The following is a 19,483-nucleotide window of genomic DNA, read 5'->3' as shown; positions in this document are numbered from 1 at the left end:
GCCCGCCCCCCACAAGGGCCCCTCCCCCTGACCTCCTGCGGGCAGGGCCAGAGGTTCAGGGCCCGGGCTCCCCTGAGCGCTGGAGGCGAGAGCCCCCCAGATGGCGGCGGCGTGGGTCACGAATCGCTGAGGTTTTCCTTTTCCGAGCAGCGCGTTTCCCTAAATTGTCTTTGACTGCGTGCATGGGTAATGAAAGTTTATGCCCTTGTTAGAAGGACAGGCGGCCAGTTCCAGTTAGAACTGGGGCTGTCTCCCTGCCAGCCCCCCGCAGCCCCCCTCCCCAGCAGGAGAGGGAGCAGTAGGAGCACAAGTGTGTGTGTGCGTGCGCGCGCGTGCCCGCACACCCTTCCCTGGTGGATGAGAAGGCTGTTAGGGGAAGGGAGAGGGGACAGGGGAAAAAAGAAAAAAAAAAATTTCCATATTTGTGTAAGTTGCTTTAAAAGCATTTTATCATGTCATAAAAAAGGGAAAGTACTCTCAGAAATTGATCCTCTCCGCCAGCCCATTGGACAGAAGGACGTTGGGATGTTAATGGCCATCCTGCTCCAGGGTGGCTTATTAAAAAATTTATACATAAATGCTTAAAATTGCATAAATTATTTAAAAAAAACCAACAAAGTAAGCAATTTGAATTCCCTCTTTTCCTCCTCTTCGCTTGGTCCCCCTTCTGCGACCCCCCTTTTCCAGCCCCTCATCGCGGTCCTCCTGGTCCCAGGGTCCCCCCCTCCCGGGCCCCCATCCTCAGGGCTCCCCGCCCCCCCCGCACCTGCTTCTTCCACTTCCCACCGCACCTCTAGCACCCTCTGCCCTGCCCTCCTCTGGGGTTTCCCAGCCTCACCCACAAATTAACGGAACAGCCGGCCCACCACCAAACACTCACATGCACACGCACTAATAAAAACACCACTAATAATGCCCCAAATCGCGAAATTAAATATTAAGGCCAGAGGAGGCGGACGTGGAGCGGTGCCGCTGCCTCCGTAGCCGAACTTGGAGCTGATGAGTGTGTTTCTCACAGGCGTGGAATGTCACCCACACATCCCGGAGACTGGAGTGGGGAGTTTTATGATGGTTTTTCATTGATTTGTTTCCCCAGCGCAGCTGCCGACCTCTATTGAGGGACAAACATAATCAGCACTGACGCAAATTAGATGGTTATTCGTTTTGAAAATTGACAGAAAAACAATAAAAAAGATGAAATGCTCCCAAATCAATAGATATAATGAAATTCAAATAATCCGAGAGATGAGGTCTCCATGGCAACTGATAATGTGGAAAAGAAAACAATTTAATAAAGGACAGACACACTTTGAAAACAGATTGGGCCCAGGGAGGGGGGCGGGCTGGCGGGCGGAGGGCTGGAGCGGGCTGGCGAGTGAAGGATCACTGTCCGTCCCAAGGACACCCGCCATAATTAAGCGAGGCTTTCGGCCCCAGAAAGTGCAGATTCAGGTTTTAATACACAAAATTATTTCAGGAGCAGTGAATCGGAAAGTCGTTTGTAATGACCTTCCTGAGAGGCCCGGGCGCGGGGCATGTTGGAGGCTGGGCGGCCGGGCCGGCTGAGTTATGGCATATTTGTGTTTTTATAGTGCGGAGGGGAGGGGGTGGGGGGGAGGGGGGGAGAAGGTTAAACAGTATTTACAGCTCAGTTGTTTTCAGAGAGGAAAGAGAAATAGAGTTCACGGGAGATGCGGCGGGCAGGCGGGCGGGTGAGCCAGGAGGCCTCCGGGGCGAGGTGGGAGAGGTGGGCCCCGGGCAGGCCTTCCACCTTGGGGCTGCCTTGCCTTGTCTTGGGGATCCACAGAGGGTGCCAGGAGAGGCCTGTCCCACTCGGGTGCCTGGTGTGGCCCAGCTGGTGGGTCCTTCCAGGCCTGGGGCCCCCTCTGGGGATGGGGTGGGAGCCTGTGTCCGAGCTCTGTGCGCCCGGCCGCACGTACTCCGGTCAAAAGGTGGGGTGTTCCTGCGGAAGAGCGGCTCTGGACGCCCAGCTAGCCTCAGCACCCTCCGAGGCAGCCGGCCGCTCCGCGTGTTGCGTCTGGGGTGTGCCCGGCCTCGGGCACAGCTGGTGAATACCTAGGGACCACAGCATGCCCCGCTGCGGGGGCCTGCAGCCCACAGCCTCCCTGCCTCTTTCCTCTGGCTCCACCTCCCTGCCGAGGGCTCACCTTGGGCACACAAAAGGGGAAAGCTCGGTCCTTTGGGTTTGCAGTGGCAGGGGCCACAGAGAGGGGAGGGGACCAAGCAGAGACGCTCCACAGCCCACGAGAGCCACTTGGCTGGCCAGGGCAGCTCAGGCACGAGAGCCCGGCCCTGGGGGCCCTTTGGAGGCTCCCCTCCCTCAGGCTCCGACTCCCTTTCGGCCGCGGGAACCCTGCTGGTGCTGTGTTACCGTGACCACACTCGGCGTTGCCAGTTTCCGGGCCGTTCTGCATGTGCACGTGTGAATTATAATATGATTGTACAAACACGGAGACGCCCGAGTGTGCGCGCGCGTGCACGGTCTGTGTGTGTGCCGTATGTGTGTGTTTTAAATCTCCCCTGGGTGGTAACTCTTTTTTTCTCCCCTTCCTGTTTGGCTGTGACCTGGGGGAGATTGATAGCCAGCCTGTGCGGTGGATGTTAACAGTTCCCCTGATTTATAGAGTTACTTACGCTAAGTGAGGCCACTTAGACGCGTCTGGATAGTAAACCTTTTAACTGGACTAAAAAATCATAATAAATAAATAAACAAAGGGGGGCAAGTAGGGCCCAGCAGCCTGGCCCCCCCACTTCCCGTCTTAGAGCTGTTGGGGACCAGGGGGCCTGGCTGAGAGTCCCGGGGAGCAGTGACCACTCTCCTACCTGCACGAGCTGGGCGGCCCTTCTGTTCTGAGCTGGGAGGGGAGGGCTCAGGCCCAAGAGAGAAGGACACCTTTTCCTATGGGACAGGTCTTGGCTGGGGTAGGGGGTCACAGCTGGAGGAGATAGGGGAGTTAACACAGAAATTGGCTGGTGGGGGAGGTGAGGAGAGAGGTGGGAAGGATGGTCGGGGAGCTTGGGGGGAGCACGTGTCTCTAGGGACCCTTCCTTGCTTCCCAGACTCGCTGTTCCTGTGGCACCTGGACTTTTCACCGCAGTGATTGCGCTTATGGTGGCTTGAACATCTGTCCCCTTGTCTAAATTGAGCTGCCCGTGGTGGCAGGAACCAGGACAGTCTGTCTTGCTCTCATGCTGTCCTCAGGATTGAGCCCAGGGCCTGGCCTGTAGAAGGAGCTCAGAGGGTGTCTTGAATGAACATAGATGCATCACTTGAAAACTGGGGCCTGTCAAGTTCAAGTTCTTAGGGATGGCAGCGTGGAAGCTCCGACATTGCCACCACCCCAGTTGGGAGGCTGGGGAGCGGGGAGGGGGGCGTGTGGGGTGTTAGACCGTGGCCTTGGGTGTCCGAGCCCCATGGGAGTCCGATTCCAGCACTGACACTGAGTGACTGTGGGCAGTTACCAATCTCACCAGGCTCTCTCTGCTTCCTCATCTGGAAATGGGGACAGGTCAACAGCCTCATGGAGATGTTGGGGGGGGTCACTGAAGTTGACGTCAGGAAGTGTTCAGCACGGTGTCTGGTACAGGGGAGGTGTTCAGAGGGTGCCAGCCGCCCTGTCACTCTGGGCCATGCCACAGGGCGGCCACCAGTGGCCTGGCAGTGTCTGTGGCCCCTGAGCTGCCTGGCAGCAGGCAGGGGGGCCCCGGAGCATCCCTACCCCAGGGGACCGGTGCCTGGCCCCTGCCTCCCCACCTCCTGATATACAGCGGGCATTAGGCTGCCCAAAGGGGACACTGCATCCTTAGGAAGAAATATGTCCTCATTTTTCTTAAACACCGTTTCCACTGAGTGAAATGTTTAGAAGGGACGCACAGGGAGAACTTTATTTCCTACCAGGGAGTTCAGAGCCACCAGGCAGAGCCCATAAAGCACCCGGAGCCTGGTAGCTGACAGGCCGCCCGGCCCCGAAACACATTACTCACAAGTGGGGGGGGGGGGCTGCTGCCAGGCCTGCCCAGCCCCCAGGGACTGCCCCCCCCCCACCCAGGGCAGAACAAGCAACTTCGAGCCCCAGGCAGTGGGCACTGGGCACTGGAGCCTCTCGACCCCTTGACACAGGCTGCCCGGGGCAGGGGAGGGTCTGGCCTCAACCTGGCAAGGAGGTGGAGCCATTCCAGCCACCCCCAACCCCTTCATCCCCAGAGATCAGGGACAGGGGGCCCAGGTGCAGTGGTAGGAGCCCCCCTGTCTCCCCCGTAACTGGCAGGAGCCCTGGCCTTCCCCAGCCTTTGGAGGGAGTGATGAGGTTCCTGCCATAACGGGCCCTTCTCCTGAGGCCCTCCCTTCATTTGATTTCTGAAGCTGGCTGATTTGAATATTTATAAATATCAGTAAATTATTTATTGTAGCAATCTGCTGCACCATTTTACCCATCGCAGTTAACACTTTAGGGGGCTCCGTGTTATGGGAACCAGGAGAGGGAGTGAGGAGGAGATGGGAAGAGAGGCCTGGGACTTCCTAGGGCCCACCCAGAAGCCTCAACTGGGGACACGGTGGCTGCCCAGCTCCTGGCAGAGCCCGGGCCCCTTGTGAGCCTGGGCTCTGGGTGTCTTCACGGCTCCAGGATCAGTTGCCTCTTCTATCAAATGGGATGATGACAGTGCCTGCTTCACGGGGTCATCACGAGGCATCAGGAGACCGTACCTGGAGATGTGCATGGTCTGGTTTTTGCCCCTCCTTTCCTCCACCCTGAGCAGGATCTGTTCAGCTTACACAGAAGAACTGCTTGCAGGGGGCTGGTTGAGTTTGGAGCCCTGGGAGAGGAGGTCGGAAGACCTGGGAAGGGGTCGTTTGTCGCTGAGTGGACAGCCTGCCCCCAGCCCAGCCCAGCCCCCCAGCCTCTCTGGTGTCCCCTCTTTCTTCTGGCCCCGGTGAAGTTTCCTAGTCTTGGGATCTTGTGCCTAGAGGTGCACCACACCTGCTTGCTTGTCCCTCTCAGGGCTCAGCTGCCTTCTTCCAGGTCCTTGCTTGCCAGAACCCTCTCACCTTACAGTCCTGTGGCCCTTTCCCAGGGCGGGAGCCTGCCTGGGGCCCTTCCACCAACAAGCGGGAGAGCCAGGCTATGCCCTCATGCTGTGCCGCCTCCTGGGGCTCACCCCACTGATGCGGAGGCACCGGGGCCAGAGACTAGAAGCTAGGAGAGCCCTTGGGCCGGCTGCGCACGTGCGGGTACCCGTCGCTCCTTTCCCCAGTTTCCCCTGTTTCCCCCAGCCTGACTGGGGCTCACCTCCGCTGCCCCGCCCCTTGCCTCCTTTCTGGAGCCCGGCCCTGGGTAAGCAGTGCAGGACTCCCCTCGCCTTCCCACCCCCTGGCCCAAGCCTGCCTCCTGGGCAGTATTGTTCCCAGAGGAAGTGTCCAGTGTAAATAGAGCAGCGGGCAGGCTGGTGGCGGGAAGGAGATGAAAGGGGCAGTGACAGGGCCGGGGACGGATGGCTTCCTCCCATTGAGGCCCGGCCACGGCGTTTATATTTTAGGGAAGAAAGTCGGGGGAATGTTTACATGGACAGGAGCCTGGGGTCAGACCACGAGGGGGGTAGTCTGTATGTCCCAGCGCCCTGATGGAGGGGGAGGGGAGGAGGACCCCACGGAGTGGGCCGGAAGGCGGATGGGCGAGCAGCTCGGACCTTGGCTCCTTCATACTCCCCACCCGCTGCCCTAGCCTCTGCCTCCTGCCCTGCACCCCAGGCCCACACGCCTTCTCCACCTCTACCCCTGGGATCGGCAGTAGAGTCAGAGGGAGGGCAACATCTGGAAGGCAGGTGGGCTGGGGCAGAGCGGCAGCTGGAGGGCAGGTGTGGGGGGTGTAGGCGGAGCAGCGGGGCCTGTGGGCGGGGGGTGGGCCCTGGGTGCACAGCTGCATCACAGCTGGTGGGGGCCCAGGAGGGACCGAGCCAGGCACACGCCGGAGAGCAGGAGGGGGTGGGCTGGCCTGGGTGGGCCCAAGTGCCTCGAGGCTCCAGGATGGGTGGGAGCCCAGGGAGGGGGTGTCACCAGCAGCAAGTGCAGCCCTGGGAGTTTCTGCTTCCCTCTTCCTTGGGATAAATATTTATAGATCCATTTACTGTCTCCCTTACACACTTGGCTGCTTACCTCCTGGTAAAAATAGAGCAGGCTCCCCCACTCTCCCCTTCCCGTCCCCACCAGGGCAGGGGACCAAGGGGGCCAGGTGAGGCCTGCTCCCTGTAGGTCTGCTGGAGCAAGCCTGGTGTCGTGCAGCCTGGCAGCTGGCCCAGAGGTTGGGTGGGATGCTGTGACTAGGGGAACCATCATTGAACTTTGGAGAACCCACGTCAGCACTTGGAGACCTGGGTGTGGGCGGCACAGACTTGGAGATGCGGATGAACTTGGGCAGAGTAGGCCCATGGCCTGGGCAGGGGTGGGGCCCGGCAGAGCCAGGGCCCCAAGACTGGGCCGACTGGTGTGAGCCAAGCAGACCCTTCTGGGGCAGTCGGCTGGCTGGACTGGGCTGGGACCGGTGGGTCCCTGGGCCAGGTGAGGCCATACACCAGTTTCGAGGCCACCTTGGCAGCTGGTTTCGAGGCAGGTCTGGGGCCGCTGGGCATTGTACAACCACCCGTCTGTATGAGCCAAGTCTCCTTGCAGGACAGGGTCCCCAGGCAGGCAGGGGTGGCTGTCCTGTGTGAGCATGCCTGTTGGTGGGCTTTCGTGTGTGGGGGTTCGCAGGGTGTTGATCTATATTCTAGGGAAGCCCCTTCTGCCCATGGCCCTGGAAGCCGAGCCCCTGCCCTCACTCGGCCTTTTGACCAATGTGGGTGGAGACTCAGACACACCCATTCCTCTGCTGGGGGACACACCAGGGAGCCCTGCCACTGAGAGGCTCCAGCGGGGCCCCCTGTGCTCAAATCGGCTGAGGCCGTCTGCCATGCACACCGCAGGGTCTGGCACATGATAGGAGCCAACTAAACGGACAGATGGAAAGGTGGAGGACAGGCAGACATATATACAAAATGTGTATGTGTGTCCACCCTTGGCCTTGGTGGCAGGTCCCAGGCTGTGTGGTGAGTGGACCCGCCATGTGCTCCCGACCCTGGACCCCTGGACGCCCCCGCTCAGCAGCCATGAGGGAGGTGGCGAGACCCTGGCAGCCGCATTAAAGAGTTTCTGTCGGGCTGCCGTGTCGTTCAGGAACAGCAACTGCAGCTTCTGGGCCTTCCGTTGGGGGTCTGAGAAAGCCCAGCCTGTTCCAGCTGTGGCTTCTCAGGGCTGGGAAGTGGGCTTTCTGGAGTCAGCCAGGCCTCCAAGGGAAGGAGCTGTGGCTGTGGCAGAGAGGGCAGAGTGGGATCCTCAGACAAGGATGAGCGGTTCTTGGAAACACTGTGAGCGTTCTGCCCTTGAGTGGCCCTGATTGAGGCTTGAGGAAAGGAAATGGCCAGAGAAGACAAAAGAGGGTCTGTGAAAGCAAGGGGAGTGAGGAAAAGCAGAGGCCTTCAGAGGGCCCTCGGCGGCCGGGAGAACAGGAAGAGATGCCACAGCTCTCCAGTGAGCAGGAGTAGGAGTCAGGTGGGGTCCAGGGACCAAGTCTGGCAGGGGAGTTGCCAGGGACGAGACACTCAGAGGGGGAAGGGTCCCAGCCACCAGTGGCCGGGACAGTAGGGCAAGAGGTTGGCTCAGGCCGGTCCCTGGTTCTGGGTGATCTCCCCACGGGGCAGGCCACGGTGGGCCTCAGTGTGTGCCCGCCTTGAGCGCCCGCCTTGAGTGCCCGCCTCTCAGAAGAGGAATTTAGGGCCAAGCAAGTGTAGGGAACGCTTCCGGAAACCAGGTGCTGAGAAGCCTGCCCCTCGTGTTTGAGGAGTCGTTCATTCATTCGTTCGTTCATATGTTCATTTCCAAACCGTCCTGAACCACCCAGTACACGCTGGCCTCGGTGCCAGGCTCTAGGGATGGGGCGCTGGGCGAGCTGGGCCGCTGGAGCTCACAGTCTGGTGAGGGGCGCAGACATCCCCCCCCCCCCACCGCTGCCCCCAGCCAGGGGCAGCGTGAGGAAGGTGGGATCCGGAAAACCTAGGGCCTAGTGGGGGAGGGGGGTTGGCCGCCAAGGTGGTGGCCGCACCCTCTGACCTCTCCCTCCACCCCCACAGCTGAAGGCACCCGGTGCACCGACCCGCCCGCAGGCAAGCCCGCGATGGCGGCCAAGCGCAAAGGCGGCCTGAAGCTCAACGCCATCTGCGCCAAGCTGAGCCGCCAGGTGGTGGTGGAGAAGGGGGCAGAGGCGGGCCCCCAGCCCGAGGGCAGCCCGCTGCGGCCGCGGGACCGAGAGGCCGGCGTGGCCCGGGGCGTCCGCAGCGAGGAAGACAAGAGGCGGGCGGTGATCGAGAAGTGGGTCAACGGCGAGTACGGCGAGGAGCCCGCGCCCGCGCCCAGCCTGGGGCGGATCGGCCGTGAGGGCCTGGAGCTGCCGCCCGAGGGCGTCTACATGGTGCAGCCCCAGGGCTGCAGCGACGAGGAGGACCACGGCGAAGAGCCCCCCAGGGATGGCGGCGGCGTCACGGAGGAGAAGGAGTCTGACGGGGCGGCCTCCAAGGACGACAGCGGCCCCAGTACCAAGCAGGCTTCGGGTAGGTGCCTGAAGCCCCGGACAGACAGCCGCACGGACGGATGGCATAGCCCGTGGCGGGGGCGGGCAGCAGGGAAGGAGTAGGGGGTCCGCAGAGCCTGCCTGCTTACCCCACTCGTGCTCCGTGTCCCGGCACCTCATCCAGCCCCGCGAGGCCTGGGGCCGAGGTACTGGCGCGAACAGGGAAGACTTGCTCAGGGTGGGAGGAAAGCGCTCCAGGTGTGAGCCGGGCTGGGGGCGGCTGTGAGCATGGGGGGCCTGAGGAGGTGAGGGATGGCTGTGCGGACGTGGGACCCACGACAGACCGTGGGACTGTGTCTCCACCCCTGCATCACAGGAGCCTGCAGAGTCAGCCCTAGAGCCACAGGAGCAGAGCTCCGGGATAGACCTGTTCTGGCAGCCTCCTCCCCTGCCCCTTCCCGGAATCCTTCTCCTTCCCAGGGACACCGGCTCTGCTAGGCAGGACCTCTCAGGGGCGAGGCACAGGGCCTCAGGATGGCTCAGCCCGGCCCGCAGATCCCATCACGGCCACCTGCCCCGGACGCGCTCCTCTGGCTGACCTCTTTCCCACGAGGTGGCTGAGGCCTGGCTTTTCTGCTGTCTCCTTGTCCTTATGACTCACAGCAGCCCCGAGCTTCTCACACTCCAGGGAGAGAGGGCCTGTGGTTTTGGGTGGAAGGGGGTCACCGTGGCTAGGATGGAACCCTGGGTGCGGGGCCTTTTCTCCAGCTCGTAGCCTCCTTCTCAGGCCTGTGCCCGGTGCCCCGAGCCTCCCCTGCCTGCTCCCCTATCCCCTTCCCCCCGCAGCGAGGGGCGCATCTCCTCCCTGCGCGGGGAGCCCTGCGCAGCCACATAATTATGCATATAAGATATAAACAGAGCTGTTTAATTATCCTTCGCCACATCAGTGACAGAGTAATTAACAAACATTGCAAGATCAATGAGGAAAAGTGTGACCTTCAGTTTCCTCTGATAGGAAAAGCCCTTGCCGTTCCCAGACACAAGGTGATTGTGCTGAGCCAGAGGAGAGGGAGGGACGGGGACAAGGGCCGCTGTCCCATCAGGGGCCTGCCCCACCCCCCAGGCCCAGCCCTGCCCTGACCCCTGCCTTCTCTCACCCCAAATGGAGAGCTGGGACAGTAGGAGGCAGGACCGGGACTGCCAGTGGCCTCGTGACCTGGGCATCGCCCCGTCTGACACCTGGGGCAGCCTGCTCAGCCCTGGGCACCAGAGGAAACCAGCTGGAGCCCTAGCCACCGCCAGGCTCAGACCACCTTCTCTGGGCCTGGGGGCTCAGGAATGCAGGCCTCTGGGCTGCCTCAGACCCCCACCCAGCCCCCTCCCTCCTCTAAGCTGCCTGCCCTTCAAAGCCTTCTGTCTCTCTGCCATATATAGTGAGGGCTCAGCTGCCTCCTGCTATTTTTAGCCCCTTTCCCTGGTCCCCGAGCCACTGAATCTAGCAGCCAGAGCCCCCTCCTCCCAGGATGGGCCCCCAACCCCATGTAGCTTGAGGTCAGGACAGTGGCCCACCGGCCACCCCGTCCCAGGGAACAGCCATCTGTTGGCTCCCGGGGTCACTCTGCCCACCTGGGGTTCCAGGTGCCACCTGTGACTGTCCTCTTCCTACACAGACCCGATATGTTGCAATGAGGGTTGGGAGGCGACCCTCATCTGCCACCCTGCTGGGGTCCTGGGCCTCCCACCCCTTCTTCAGCCATGCCTTCCCCCTGGCTGTGCTGTTAGGACTCCCAGCCTGGGGCCCTGCTGCTCTGAGTGAACGTGCCCGACTTTGCTGGCTCAGACAGGAATGGAGAAAACATGTGTGTCCCTGGGGCCCATGTGGGTCTCACCCTCCTATGTGCGCCCACCCCTGATCCAGGCCAGAGCCCATAGTAGGTGTTTTGTGAGTGTTCTGCACGAGAATGAGTAAGCCTGTGTGTGCTGGGGGGGGGGGGTCACACATCTGCTGTGGCGAAGGTCACGTGTGCAAGGACGTGGGGCTCCAGAGAAGAACCCCAGGCAGAATGGGATCATCTTGCCTCTGCCGTCCTGAGGCTCATCCTGGGGAGATGGGTTTAGGGTTTGGGTGGTTCGTGTCCATGTGTGTGTGTTTGCGGGGTTGGGAAGGTAGCTAGGGGATGTGCATATATGTGTGTGTGTACGTGTTTGCTCACGTCCCTGTGGGGAGGCCGCTCCGGGATCTCTGTGTGCCCCAGAGTGGACACAGGTAGAGCCTGTAGACAGGCTGTCCTCGGTCCCCTGCCTGGGGCCAGTAGGGCCAGCCTCCCAGGCACACTCTCCTCAGGGTGGCCACCTTTAATGAGCGGGCACGAGGATGACGGGGAGGTTCGTAGGACTCCTCACGTCATAATTCTTGGCTGGGGCAAGGGGCCTCGAGTGAGTCTGAACAAATGCTTTGGCAAGGCCCCTGCCCCCTCAGCCTTGTGGTCTGGGACCCTCAGTATGTGGGGGGCCGGTGGGGCCAGCTCCTGGTGAGGCCTGGGGTAAGCCCTCTACCTCCCAGGGATGAGGGCCTGTGTGTCTGCTTGTGGGGGTCAGGGAGAGTCCTCCAGACAGGCTCAGCCAGGCCCACCCCCAACCCTCAGCCCCTGGGGTCCCTCCTGACTGCCCAGCTGCCGGCCCACATCCTTACCTGTCCCCAGCCCCCGTGTCACCCCACCCTTGGGAGGCAGGTTGGGATCTGGCCTTACTTCCAGTAAAGTGACTTCTCTTTCATATTAGGCCAAGGCGAGAGAGAGGAGACATTTATGAAACTTTGTTTAATGTACTGAAAAGCCATCGGCCAGAACATTTAGGAAATTGATTTTCCTGGCATTGATGAACTCGTTTTATTTTACCCCGGTATTAATTACTTTTTTTTTAAACAAATTAATTTAAGAGTCGTAAAACCTAACAAGTGAGCCAAATGTCCATAGATCATGTCGTGCTCCGCCCCCTCCCCATGCCAGCCTCCTCCCTCTGTGGGTGGGGGCTCACGGGGAGGGGGTGCCCCCTGTCCCTTGGCTACCCTGCTCCCTCCCAGAGGTGACCGGCCTCTCCCCACTGCTGCAGGAGAGGCCTCCTCACTCCGGGACTACGCGGCTTCCACTATGACCGAGTTCCTCGGCATGTTTGGCTACGATGACCAGAACACGAGGGACGAGCTGGCCAGGAAGATCAGCTTCGAGAAGCTGCACGCAGGCTCCACCCCCGAGGTGGCCACCTCCTCCATGCTGCCCGCCTCCGAGGATGCCCTCAGCAAGCGGGCACGCTTCTCCAAATACGAGGAGTACATCCGCAAGCTCAAGGCCGGCGAGCAGCTCTCCTGGCCGGCCCACAGCACCAAGGCCGAGGAGCGGGCGGGCAAGGACGTGGTGGGGCCCCTGCCCGGCCTGCGGCTGCCCAGCAGCACGGCGCACCTGGAGACCAAGGCCACCATCCTGCCCCTGCCCTCACACAGCAGCGTTCCCATGCAGGGCCTGGTGGCCCGCACCTCCAAGTACGACTTCTTCATCCAGAAACTGAAGACGGGCGAGAACCTGCGGCCCCAGAACGGGAGCACCTACAAGAAGCCATCCAAGTATGACCTGGAGAACGTCAAGTACCTGCACCTCTTCAAACCCGGGGAGGGCAGCCCCGACATGGGCGGGGCCATTGCCTTCAAGACGGGCAAGGTGGGGCGCCCCTCCAAGTACGACGTCCGGGCCATCCAGAAGCCAGGCCCCGCCAAGGTTCCGCCCACCCCCAGCCTGGCTCCTGCACCCCTCCCCAGCGTGCCCAGTGCTCCCAGCGCCCCTGGGCCAGGGCCCGAGCCATCTGCCTCCCTGCCCTTCAACACTCCCGAGTACCTGAAGTCGACCTTCTCCAAAACAGACTCCATCACCACGGGGACCGTCTCCACTGTCAAGTAAGGACGTCCATCCTGAACTCGGGACTAGAGTAGCCACTTCTCTGCCCCTGAAGCCCATGCTCGTGGACGCATCCACTCGTACTTGTACACGTCCACCATGCGGCCAGCTTAATACACGCACTGGCTCTCACATGCTTCTGCACATGCGCATGCCTGCGTGTGCACACAGGTACACACACACACACACACACACACACACACACACACACACGGCCTGCGTAACCACCCATGCCCAGCATGCGACACATCTTGCAGTGTGCACACGTGCATCACACGTCAGGTATTCCCATGCATGTACTCATCTGCTAACACGCGTACCAAGGACTGCTGTAACCCCCATTTGCCAGTGACAGGCTTTCTGTGCCTCAAATGCAGCCTTGGGGTTGGCTGGGAAAGCCCTAGTCTGGGGTTAGGGCTCTGGGCTCCAAGCCGGTCACCGTGGCTCCCAGGTTCAGGGCCTGGGCCGTGGGGAAGGCAGCAAGAGAAGGCAGGAGTCTGGGGGCACACTCATCGCTAACCCCCAGGCAACGGTCAAATTATCTGTGGATCAATTGTGTGGGGTTCCCACACTCCCTTCCCCCTTGAGGCAGAGCCAAAACCCTGGAGCAGATCTAGGGAGCTGCCCACTGGCCTGGGAGGGGGCCTTTTCTGATCAAATGACCCCACCTTCTCTTGCCCCTTCCCCAGTGGTCTTCCCAGCATCCTGCTGACTCCCGGTATGCAACGGGGGCCAGGCCCCAGCTTCCAAGGCTTCCTAGCTAGGCCCGTGCCAGCTTGGGATGGCCCGGCCCTTGCCGGAGTTGGGCTAATTGAACCTGTGCCAAGGTTCCGCCAAAGGGCTTTCCAGTCCCACCTTGAGGGCCTCAGAGCACAACAGAGCAAGAGAGGGAAGGGCCAGGGCCCCAGGACAGGGAGCTGCCCCCTAGACACTTCTGGGGTGTGAAGTTACCCCTGTCGGCTAATCGGCTGTGCCCTGTGTGTCTCTCGCCAGGAACGGATTGCCCACAGATAAACCAGCTGTCACCGAAGATGTAAACATTTACCAGAAATATATTGCCAGGTAGGCCCCTGGGGAGGAGACTGCCCTGGAGAGGTGGTGGGATGGGGCCAGGAATGCCTGGGGACCCTGGGACCACAGGCCCATCTGACCGCTAGTGCCCGAGTGCCTACTGCTTCCCTACCTCTATGCGCCCATGCCCTCAAATTCCCCAGAGGGACTGCGTCCCATCTCAGCCCCTGCCCCTCGATGTGACCTGGGCCACACGCCCTGAAGCAGCTTGTACCCTAGGCAGGGCCAGGGTGCCCAAAGGGGCCTGATGGCAGGGCCTGGCCACAGGTGAGCACCGAGCTCCCGCCACGGCTCATACAGAGTCTGGGGTGGGATTCAGGCCAACGTGGAGCCGCTGGGGATGAGAGGAGGTGCGCGCAATTATCCTCCCTGACATGGCCTCAGTGTGCTCCCTGGACCGGGCCTTGACCCTCACCTCCTGACCGCAGACCTGCCCTCTTACACTTTTAAGGCCACACGATGGGTGGGTAAAGAACCTTCGCCTTGATGGAGGCCCCCGAATCCGGCCCCTTGCTGCCAACACCCGATGGGGCAGCCCAAGGAGGGAGCTGTGCCCCAGCCTGTGTCTTTCTGCTGATCTTCTAGGTTCTTCCTGTCCCTCTCTGTCTTTTCAGCTTTGTTCCAATCTCTTTATTATTATTATTATCATCGTTATTATTAGTGCCTCAGCAGATGGCCTTTTTGGCAGCTTCAGCTTAAATATTTATTTGCAAGTGGTTCTCCCTTTACAAAGGGGTCTCTCCCTCTGTCTCTGTCTGTGTGTGTGTGTGTGTGTGTGTGTGTGCGCGCGCGCGCGCGTGTCCCACAGTCTTGAGGCCAGCCTCCTCCCCAGTTGTCCTAGCAGGCTCTCCCCAGAGCCGCCTCCCCAGGGTGGCCATCGCCGAGCCTGAGAACCACAGCCCAGTGGCACTGGGGCCTGGAGAAGGTCGGGGTTTCTGGGAGGCGGGCAGTGGCCAGGCAGCATGGGGCTTCTGACTGCGGACTTGGCTGGAGAGCTCACTCCCTGCCGCAGGAAGCCGAACAGATGCTGTGCTTTAAAAATTCATAACCCTGGGCTGTTTCAAGTGTCAGGAAAGCCCAGGACAGAGAGAGGCTTTAACACCTCTCAGCAGCGGGGCCCTGGGCTGGCCCAGCCAGTGTCTCCAGCACCTGGCTTCACTCTGGGTGCGGGGCCGGTGGGCGGCACCTGCAGGAAAGGCAGTCACCCTGGGGGCTCCTGCCCTCACCACCTCATCCCATCCCATCCCAGGCCTCCTCCCTGTCTCTGCTCTGCCGTCTGGCCCGCCCCAGCTTCTTCCTCCCCACCTTGGTGCCAGGCCTGTGTGCCTCACTGCGTCCTCATTCCCGAGGCAGGCAGGATAGGTCTGCAGTTCAGTGGTCCTAGGATTCCCAACAGGCCTGATCACTCACCCTGGCCTCTGCCGCTTCACCCCCACAGACCACTTCTGCCCCCCATACCCCTACAAAGGGCTCAGGGCCCCTGAACCCCAGCAGCGCTTCCCCAGGGTATGGGCACATATTTTCTCTGCTACTCTGGCAGCAGAGTCCTCCCTGGGAAGGGAGGGAAGAGTCCTCCCTGGGGCTGCTGCCCAGAGAGGGCTGAGCCCACCCTTCCTCTCTGCAGGTTCTCCGGCAGTCAGCACTGTGGCCATATCCACTGCGCCTACCAGTACCGTGAGCACTACCACTGCCTTGACCCGGAGTGCAACTACCAGGTAGGGCCTTGTGGGCACCAGCCCCGCCCCTGCGGGCTGGCCCATCGGTGGGGGAGCCTCTCGGAAGTGGGACAGGGGTGTTCAGTTCTGCCGAGGCCGCCTGAGCTTAACTCACGCAGACAGAGAACCCAGAAAACTATTAGCCTAACAGGCATTTGATAGGGTCTGGAGCCACCTGCTTCCCTGGGATGATCATTCAAGCTCCCTTCCCTGGGAGCCCCACCCCCCACCCCCCACCCCCGCCCCAGGGCCTCGGCACCTTGTCTGACTCTTCTCGGTGTCCTCCTGCCCCGGCTAGTAGATGATAACGCTGAGGGGCAGAGAGATCGTCACTTATGGTCAAAGCCACCTGTGATAAATGCAGAGCAGGTGAACAAGAGGGAAACGCAGCCAGTGTGCCCAGGGCTGTCCCCTCTTGCTCATCAGGGAGCCCAAGCTGGCGGCACAGCCCATAGGTGACACCGGGCAAAATGAGCTGTCCCCTGTCAGAACCGCTGCCTTAAGGGCCTGGCCAGATTCATCTCCTCTGCTCCTGGGCGTGAGCGCTGGGAGCCTGGCGGGAGGTCACAGAAGGCCCTGTGGCTCTGGGACTTGGAACTGCTCTGTCTGTGGTCCCCTGTGCTGGCCTGGGCGCCACCCGGCTGCCTCGACCCCAGGCAGGATTATTTCCAGGGAGAGCCAAGTGGGCGGGGGAGGGGGGGGTGGGGGCAGTGCTCTGGGTGAGGGGCTGGCCCAGGCCCCTGCCAACTCGTGCTCTCCTGCAGAGGTTCACGAGCAAGCAGGATGTGATCCGGCACTACAACATGCACAAGAAACGCGACAACTCCCTGCAGCACGGCTTCATGCGCTTCAGCCCGCTGGACGACTGCAGCGTCTACTACCACGGCTGCCACCTCAACGGGAAGAGCACCCACTACCACTGCATGCAGGTGCCAGGGGCAGGGCCACCCAGGGGCCGGGGCCTGGCGCGGGGGCAGCGGGGGGCAGCAGGCGAGCGCAGGGAGTCCTGGGGGCGCGGGCCCGGGCGGTGTCTGGCAGGGCCAGGGCGGGGCCGTCCCCATGGCCATACTTGGTGCGGGTGAAATTCAGGGAGCTGTTTATACAGACCAGCATTTCTCAGGCTTTAACACCAAGGGGAGCGTTGCAAATGGTTCCTGAGGAGGTTTTTGTTTAATTCTCTGTTTTAATGCCACGCCGAGTCTGGGCTTTTTCAAGGTGTCAGGTCCACGGGGAGCGACTCGGGGTTGCAAATAGCAGCCGCTGCGCCTCCCCCGGCATTTGTCAGGGGGTTGTTATGGGCTCCGTGGAACAACCTGGGCCAGGAGGAGAGGGGGGCTCTCTCTCCGGGCCCTGAGATGGTGCAGACACTGGCACGGCCCAGCCTTCAAGAGTGCTCAGATTCCACGGGTTTTTACTCAATATGGCAACGCTGCCTGCCTTGGCCCAGCTAGGGTGGGGTGGGGAGGGCCCTGTGCCAGGAAGTGTCCACTGAACGAGTCCCGGGGCCGAAGGTGACTGCCGGGCCCCCAGGCCCAGCCCTGCCTACTGCCAGGGGCTTTCGAGACAGAGCCACGGATTAGGACCCCAAACGCCCCTCGGCGGAACGGGACTCCCACACCTGGCTGCGCCAGGAGGTGCCCGGAGTCCGTGCAGACAACCCAGCCCTCAGCACAGCCCAGGCCTGCAGGGCCCGGGGGGATCTTCACAGGCTCTCCACAGCCCAGCTGGATGTTTACAGGGGCCGAAGCTCCCCTGAGCAGGGGGGTCTGTGGCCAGCAGAACCGCGGCTCTGACCTTGGCCCGGGGGTGCCTGGCCTCGGTCCCCCTGACGGCCATTCTGCCCCTGCAGGTGGGCTGTAACAAGGTGTATACGAGCACGTCAGATGTGATGACCCACGAGAACTTCCACAAGAAGAACACCCAGCTCATCAACGATGGCTTCCAGCGCTTCCGAGCCACCGAGGACTGCGGCACGGCCGACTGCCAGTTCTACGGGCAGAAGACCACGCATTTCCACTGCAGGTGAACGGGGAGCCCACCAGGGAGGCTGCTTGGACTGGGGGAGGGAGGGGAGGTGGGGAAGTGGGCCCGTGCGGGGCTCGGGGTCCCGCCTCCCGGAGGCCACAGGCACAAGGGTAGGGGGGCCGCCCTGGGGTTCTCCGGGTCTCCCCCCGGGGCCGAGGCGGAAGCCGGGCAGGACCACCTCCGGGCGCCCCCTCCTCCCCGAGGCCCTGCGACAGCCCCTGCCGTGTCCCGTCCAGGCGCCCCGGCTGCACATTCACCTTCAAGAACAAGTGTGACATCGAGAAGCACAAGAGCTATCACATCAAGGATGACGCGTATGCCAAGGACGGCTTCAAGAAGTTCTACAAGTACGAGGAGTGCAGGTACGAGGGCTGCGTGTACAGCAAGGCCACCAACCACTTCCACTGCATCCGCGCCGGCTGCGGCTTCACCTTCACGTCCACCAGCCAGATGACCTCGCACAAGCGCAAGCACGAGCGCAGGCACGTCCGCTCCTCGGGCGCGCTGGGGCTGCCGTCCTCGCTGCTGGGCGCCAAGGACACGGAGCACGAGGAGTCGAGCAACGACGACCTGGTCGACTTCTCGGCCTTGAGCAGCAAGAACTCCAGCCTGAGCGCCTCCCCGACCAGCCAGCAGTCCTCCGCCTCCCTGGCCGCCGCCGCCGCCGCCGCCGCCGCCGCCGAGGCCACGCCCGGTGCCGCCAAGCCGCCCAACAGCAAGATCTCCGGGCTGCTGTCCCAGGGCCTGCCCGCTTCCATCCCGCTGGCGCTGGCCCTCTCCAACTCAGGCCTGCCCACCGCCGCCCCCTACTTCCCTATCCTTCCGAGCCGGGGCAGCGCCTCCTTGCCCGTGGGTGCCCCCGGCCTCCTGGGTGCCATGTCATCCGGGGCAGTGGCCTCGGCGGCAGCCGACACACCCACCCTGGCCGCCTCGGGAGCCGGTGACTCTGCCCCGGCCGCCGCCACCTCTGTCCCGGTGCCCCCCGCCTCCATCATGGAGAGGATCTCGGCGAGCAAGGGCCTCATCTCACCCATGATGGCCAGGCTGGCCGCGGCTGCCCTCAAGCCCTCTGCCACCTTTGACCCAGGTGAGCAGGCCGGGCACTGCCCAGGAAACGAGTGGCTTACGGACCCCGGGAGCCCGCCGCCTCAGATTGCAGAGCAGAGTCGGGGGGTGTTGGAGAGGCGTCTTTCTACTCCTGCACCCACGTCCCCCACGCCCCCAGCCCCCATCTTTGCCTGGTCTCTGCCTCCATCCTGTTTGTTTGCTATTGGGGCCCCCTTGTTCTGGCCTGCCCACCCCACCCGAGGCAGCTCTGTTCTCTCATCTGTGAAGTGGGGGCCATAGGCCTGGCCTCACCGGGAGCCTGTGTGTCCCGGGGCAGCTGGTCCTTACCACTCCACACCCCCCAGTTGTCACCCTCCCTCATCGCAAGTCCAGCCGCTGATGAGAGGAGTCCCAGATCCCTGCGCCTCCCTAGGGCCCCCCGTGTCACCTGGAGGGGCATGGGTCCAGCCAAGCAGCAGGTGGCCGCACTTCGGGGATGCTTGGGATTTACACCCGGCCGGCCCCTCGAGGCCGAGGATAACCTTCCAGTGTCTCTCCGTCAGTGCCGTCTGGTAGAACTTTCTGCCAGAACGGAACTGTTCTGTCCTGTGCTGTCTGGTATGGCAGCCACTAGTCACCTGGGACTGTTGAGTGCCTGAACTTGGCTCTGTGACCAAGGAACCGGATTTTGGTTGGAATCCCTTTAACTTAGTCACACCTGGCCAGCGGCTGCCATGTTGGACAACCCAGCCAGACCTCCCGAGTCCCACCTCTGGCCTCCCTCTGGCTTACCACGGGGAGTGGTTCTCCTTCTCAAGTTTTCTACTCTTTTTAAATGTTTTCTCTGATCTCTGGAATTCTTTGGCTTTCTGTTTACCTGGCTCCTCTCCCTGTTCTCCCCCTTCTCGGTACTTAGCTGAGAACAGTCAGCTGTCACTTTAGCCACTCATTCAGCAACCGCTGTGCTTACTGAGGGCTATGTGCCTTACCGGTGCTGGAGACACGGCAGGGAAGCAGAGTCCTGCCTGGTGGTACTGATGGGGCAGTGAGGGTAGCCTGA

The 19,483-nt window shown here is 61.8% G+C and overlaps 1 protein-coding gene across 7 annotated transcripts in view; it reads left to right on the top strand.

Moving 5' to 3' along the window:
- The window catches only part of CASZ1 (castor zinc finger 1), a 153,404-nt gene that overhangs the window by 120,450 nt on the left and 13,471 nt on the right, over positions 1-19,483 (top strand). For all 7 annotated transcript variants that reach the window (XM_053207041.1, XM_053207052.1, XM_053207043.1 and 4 more), the window contains 7 exons: positions 8,182-8,658; positions 11,730-12,564; positions 13,559-13,627; positions 15,261-15,351; positions 16,116-16,280; positions 17,201-17,373; positions 17,613-18,463. In XM_053207041.1, coding sequence (XP_053063016.1) covers positions 8,182-8,658; positions 11,730-12,564; positions 13,559-13,627; positions 15,261-15,351; positions 16,116-16,280; positions 17,201-17,373; positions 17,613-18,463 — 2,661 coding nt within the window. The remainder of the gene's footprint in view (positions 1-8,181; positions 8,659-11,729; positions 12,565-13,558; positions 13,628-15,260; positions 15,352-16,115; positions 16,281-17,200; positions 17,374-17,612; positions 18,464-19,483) is intronic.

Source organism: Acinonyx jubatus, chromosome C1 (genome assembly GCF_027475565.1).
Source record: "Acinonyx jubatus isolate Ajub_Pintada_27869175 chromosome C1, VMU_Ajub_asm_v1.0, whole genome shotgun sequence".
NCBI classification, from domain to species: domain Eukaryota; kingdom Metazoa; phylum Chordata; class Mammalia; order Carnivora; family Felidae; genus Acinonyx; species Acinonyx jubatus.
This window is presented reverse-complemented; position numbering and strand designations above follow the sequence as displayed.